We start from the raw sequence: 6,000 nt of genomic DNA, 5'->3' as shown, positions 1-6,000 counted from the left end.
GAGCTGTTAACTATTTTAATTTAGATTAGAGTAGGGAATTTTTTTATTTTTGGGGGCTTTGTTATTTTATTAGGGGGCTTAGAGTAGGTGTAATTAGCTTAAAAATCTTGTAATCTTTTTTTATTTTTTGTAATTTAGTTTAGTTTGTTTAATTGTAGGTACTTGTAGTTAATTGATTTAATTTATTTATTGATAGTGTAGTGTTAGGTTTAATTGTAACTTAGGTTAGGATTTATTTTACAGATAATTTTGTAATTATTTTAACTAGGTAGCTATTAAATAGTTAATAACTATTTAATAGCTATTGTACCTAGTTAAAATAAATACAAAGTTGCCTGTAAAATAAATATAAATCCTAAAATAGCTACAATATAATTATTCGTTATATTGTAGCTATATTAGGGTTTATTTTACAGGTAAGTATTTAGTTTTAAATAGGAATACTTTAGTTAATAATATTTAATTTATTTTGGCCTAGATTTAGAGTTTGGCGTTAGCCGTCAAAACCAGTGTTAGAGGCTCCTAACGCTGGTTTTAGGCTACCGCCGGTATTTGGAGTCAGTCAGGAAAGGGTCTAACGCTCACTTTGCAGCCGCAACTTTTCCATACCGCAGATCCCCTTACGTCAATTGCGTATCCTATCTTTTCAATGGTATCTTTCTAACTCCGGTATTTAGAGTCGTGGCTGAAGTGAGCGTTAGAAACTCCAGCCGCAGAAAAAAGTCAGTAGTTAAGAGCTTTCTGGGCTAACGCCGGTTCATAAAGTTCTTGACTACTGTGCTCTAAAGTACACTAACACCCATAAACTACCTATGTACCCCTAAACCGAGGTCCCCCCACATTGCCGCCACTATATTTAAATTTTTTAACCCCTAATCTTCCGCTCCGTACACTGCCGCCAACTACGTTATCCCTATGTACCCCTAATCTGCTGCCCCTAACACTACCGACCCCTATATTATATTTATTAACCCTAATCTGCCGCCCCCGCTATCGCTGACCCCTGCATATTATTATTAACCCCTAATCTGCCGCTCTGTATACCGCCGCAGCATACATTATCACTATGTACCCCTAATCTGCTGCCCCTAACACCGCCGACCCCTATATTATATTTATTAACCACTAATCTGCCCCCCACAACGTCGCCAACAGCTACCTACAATAATTAACCCCTAATCTGCTGAGCGGAGCTCACCGCTACTATAATAAATTTTTTAACTCCTAAAGCTAATTCTAACCCTAACCCTAACACCCCCCTAAGTTAAATATAATTTTTATCTAACGAAATAAATTAACTCTTATTAAATAAATTATTCCTATTTAAAGCTAAATACTTACCTGTAAAATAAACCCTAATATAGCTACAATATAAATTATAATTATATTATAGCTATTTTAGGATTAATATTTATTTTACAGGCAACTTTGTATTTATTTTAACCAGGTACAATAGCTATTAAATAGTTAAGAACTATTTAATAGTTACCTAGTTAAAATAACTACAAATTTACCTGTAAAATAAATCCTAACCTAAGTTACAATTAAACCTAACACTACAATATCAATAAATTAATTAAATAAAATACCTACAATTACCTACAATTAAACCTAACACTAAACTATCAATAAATTAATTAAATACAATACCTACAAATAACTACAATTAAATAAACTAACTAAAGTACAAAAAATAAAAAAGAACTAAGTTACAAAAAATAAAAAAATATTTACAAACATTAGAAAAATATTACAACAATTTTAAACTAATTACACCTACTCTAAGCCCCGTAATAAAATAACAAAGACCCCCAAAATAAAAAAATGCCCTACCCTATTCTAAATTACAAAAGTTCAAAGCTCTTTTACCTTACCAGCCCTTAAAAGGACCTTTTGTGGGGCATGCCCCAAAGAATTCAGCTCTTTTGCCTGTAACATAAAACATACAATACCCCCCCCAACATTACAACCCACCACCCACATACCCCTAATCTAACCCAAACCCCCCTTAAATAAACCTAACACTAAGCCCCTGAAGATCTTCCTACCTTATCTTCACCTCACCGGGTATCACCAATCGGTCCTGGCTCCAAAATCTTCATCCAACCCAAGCGGGGGCTGGCAATCCATAATCCTGCAGCTAAAGAGGTCCAGAAGAGGCTCCAAAGTCTTCATCCTATCCGGGAAGAAGAGGCGATCCAGACCGGCAACCATCTTGATCCAAGCGGCATCTTCTATCTTCATCCGATGAGGAACGGCTCCATCGTGAAGGCCTCCAGCGCGGACCAATCTTCTTCCTCCGACGTCCAACTGAAGAATGACGGTTCCTTTAAGGGACGTCATCCAAGATGGCGTCCCTCGAATTCCGATTGGCTGATAGGATTCTATCAGCCAATCGGAATTAAGGTAGGAAAATTCTGATTGGCTGATGGAATCAGCCAATCAGAATCAAGTTCAATCCGATTGGCTGATCCAATCAGCCAATCAGATTGAGCTCGCATTCTAACAGTCTAGGCCAAAATAAACTTTCATGATTCAGATAGAGCATGTAATTTTAAACAATTTTCCAATTTACTTTTATCACCAATTTTGCTTTGTTCTCTTGGTATTCACTGCTCTCTTTTGATGTGTATAGGAATTGACCATATAGGCTGTTAAATAAGTCCTGTATTTATTGTATTGTTATCTTCAATGTTTTGTCATTTGCCATGTGATGTTCAATTCTTATCAATACTTGCTGTTATTCTTAAATGTATAGATACCGTATGCCATAGTTTCAACCTCCTCCAAATGTTACTGTCTGTTTATTTTAACTTATCTCACCCTGACCTGACCATCATCTAACTTTCCAATTGGCAATTAACTAAATAAGTGGACCCATGTGACTGCCCTGCCTATATATTTAACACTAGATTGAGGTGTGCATTGCCCAGGGGGTGCATTGTCACAATAGCATATGTTCACATTTCTGAAATGAACATTATATAAGTGAGGCAATTAAGTTAAGAATTATACAAAGACTGGACAAGGGACAAGACTCTAGGCAAGTACTCTAAATATTGTGTTTTATGTATTTTACTGTTTCCCTTTTTGCAAAATGTTCCATATCATTATGTTCATTTTCGCTACCTCTTGTCTATTTAACAAACTATACTTTTCATGTAATCCTTTTCCCTCACCACCTACTACATTCATAAGCCCATTCCTTTTATCCTCACTCTCTCTCTCCCCTGTTCCATATTCCAAAGACACTCTTAATACAGCACATCTGTATCTCATCTTATTTCCCTCTTTCACATACTAACTGCTGGTGATATATCCCCCAATCCTGGTCTCCCACAACTTCCTAAACTCACCCACCCAGGTATGCCTTGAGTTTGACCTAAACACCCAAACTTTTGGAAAGCTTATCCAAGTTCCTCTTGTAACTAAATCAAACACCCCATTTACTTGTGCACTCTGGAACTCTGTGTGCAACAAGCTCACTTCTATCCCTGACCTCTTCATCTCCCACTACCTCAACTTTCTGGCTCTCACAGAAACCTGGCTCTCTCCTTCAGACACAGTTTCCCTTGCTGCACTGTGACATGGGGGTCTACACTTCAGCCCCACCTAAGGCCTGGAAACAGGCAGGGAGGTTGTGTAGGTATTTTATTTTCCTCTCGTTGCACCTTTCAACAAATGCAACCCATCTCTTCGCTCACATTTTCTTCCTTTGAAACCAACATGATTTGCTTATTCTCTCCTCTCTCTCTACGTGTTCCAATTATATATTGCCCCCCAGGCTCCTCAACTCAATTTTTTGATCATTGTGCATCCTGGCTACCTTATTCCCTCTCCTCAGATATCCATACCCTTATTTTTCAGGGATTTCATTATCCCTATCAACAATCCCGCTGCCCCTGCTGCAAAAAAACTTCTCCAGCTCACTTCCTCTTACGGTCTGTCACTATGGTCTGACTATCCCACTCACAAAGATGGATGCTTTATTGATTTGAGTTTCAATGCACTCTTGAACTTCACAAATTCCCCCTTTCCTCTTTCTGACTATCATCTCGTCACTTGTAATATCACAGCACTTTCAGCTGCCCTCCCTCCTTCTAACCATCACACCAAATTGTTGATCAGCAACATCTTTCAAAGTTTCTCAAAACCTCTGCTCTCTTCTATCTCCTATGTTTCCCTTCCTGACCAATCTGTCACTATAATTCCACTCCTACAGTGGTCCTCAACAATTTAGCACCTCCTACCATAGCCAAAAAGTCACACACTCATCCTCAGAAAGAACAATAAAGTAGATCCAGACTTCTTTCATAGGTAAAACTCCTTTAATCCTTCAAAAGAAATAACAATAAGAACAACACATTCATGGAAGTGTAGATATAATCGGTCTTACGCGTTTCGGCAGGACAAGTAAGCCTTAATCATAGACTATAACAGACAGCCTTACACCTGTGGCTTAAATGCCCAGGTGATAGTACACTCCCACTAGCCTTTACTCAAAACTCCTCCCTTCTGACATGAGTTATACATAGTGAAGAAAATTTCTGGCATGCATACTCGTTTTACAACTAATATAATTCTACCAAAAGCCAATAGAAACAGTGAGTGATACACTTAACAACTATAGGGATAGATATATACAGATCACTAAACAAGGTTTCTAAATGGGTGTTTGCTGTGTATCCCATATTGCCACCAAAGTTAACATCTGCTTATTTAGACAACGCAAATTCTTGTCCTATGATCTATTTTCTTCTCTCCAAGCAATGTTACCTATACATATTTAGATGCAATATCATATGCAATTAACAGCATATTTCAATCATTTTGGTAAGGCAATTAGATTATACATTTTAGATATCGTGTTCAGAATTAAATCCTAACGGCTAGATTTAGAGTTCTGCGGCCAAAGGGGTGCGTTAGCTACGCATGCTTTTTCCCCCCCGTACCTTTTAAATACCGCTGGTATTTAGAGTTCTCAGAAGGGCTGCGTTAGGCTCCAAAAAGGGAGCGTACAGGCTTATTTACCGCCACTGCAACTCTAAATACCAGCGGTGCTTACGGACGCGGCCAGCTTCAAAAACGTGCTTGTGCATGATTCCCCCATAGGAAACAATGGGGCAGTTTGAGCTGAAAAAAAAACCTAACACCTGCAAAAAAGCAGCGTTCAGCTCCTAACGCAGCCCCATTGTTTCCTATGGGGAAACACTTCCTAAATCTGCACCTAACACTCGAACATGTACCCCGAGTCTAAACACCCCTAGCCTAACACTTATTAACCCCTAATCTGCCGCCCCCGCTATCGCTGACCCCTGCATATTTTTTTAACCCCTAATCTGCCGCTCCGTACACCGCCGCAACCTACGTTATCCCTATGTACCCCTAATCTGCTGCCCCTAACACCACCGACCCCTTTATTATATTTATTAACCCCTAATCTGCTGCCCCCAACGTCGCCGCCACCTACCTACAATTATTAACCCCTAATCTGCTGACCGGACCTCACCGCTACTATAATAAATGTATTAACCCCTAATCCTCCTCACTCCCTCCTCAAAAACCCTATAATAAATAGTATTAACCCCTAATCTGCCCTCCCTAACATCGCCGAGACCTAACTTCAAGTATTAACCCCTAATATGCCGACCAGACCTCACTGCTACTCTAATAAATGTATTAACCCCTAAAGCTAAGTCAAACCCTAACCCTAACACCCCCCTAAGTTAAATATAATTTTATTCTAACGAAATAAAATAATTCTGATTAAATAAATTATTCCTATTTAAAGCTAAATACTTACCTGTAAAATAATCCCTAATGTAGCTACAATATAACGAATAATTATATTGTAGCTATTTTAGGATTTATATTTATTTTACAGGCAACTTTGTATTTATTTTAACCAGGTACAATAGCTATTAAATAGTTAATAACTATTTAATAGCTACCTAGTTAAAATAATTACAAAATTACCTGTAAAATAAATCCTAACCTAAG

General features: G+C 38.0%; 1 protein-coding gene across 1 annotated transcript in view; it reads right to left on the bottom strand.

Annotated features, from left to right (window-relative positions):
- Window positions 1-4,311: 4,311 nt before the first annotated feature.
- LOC128646839 (B-cell differentiation antigen CD72) overlaps window positions 4,312-6,000 on the bottom strand; it is a 90,285-nt gene continuing 88,596 nt past the window's right edge. The window contains exon 5 of the mRNA XM_053699638.1: window positions 4,312-4,334. Within this exon, the coding sequence (XP_053555613.1) occupies window positions 4,312-4,334 (23 nt within the window). The remainder of the gene's footprint in view (window positions 4,335-6,000) is intronic.

This window comes from Bombina bombina, chromosome 2 (genome assembly GCF_027579735.1).
Source record: "Bombina bombina isolate aBomBom1 chromosome 2, aBomBom1.pri, whole genome shotgun sequence".
Lineage (NCBI taxonomy): Eukaryota > Metazoa > Chordata > Amphibia > Anura > Bombinatoridae > Bombina > Bombina bombina.
This window is presented reverse-complemented; position numbering and strand designations above follow the sequence as displayed.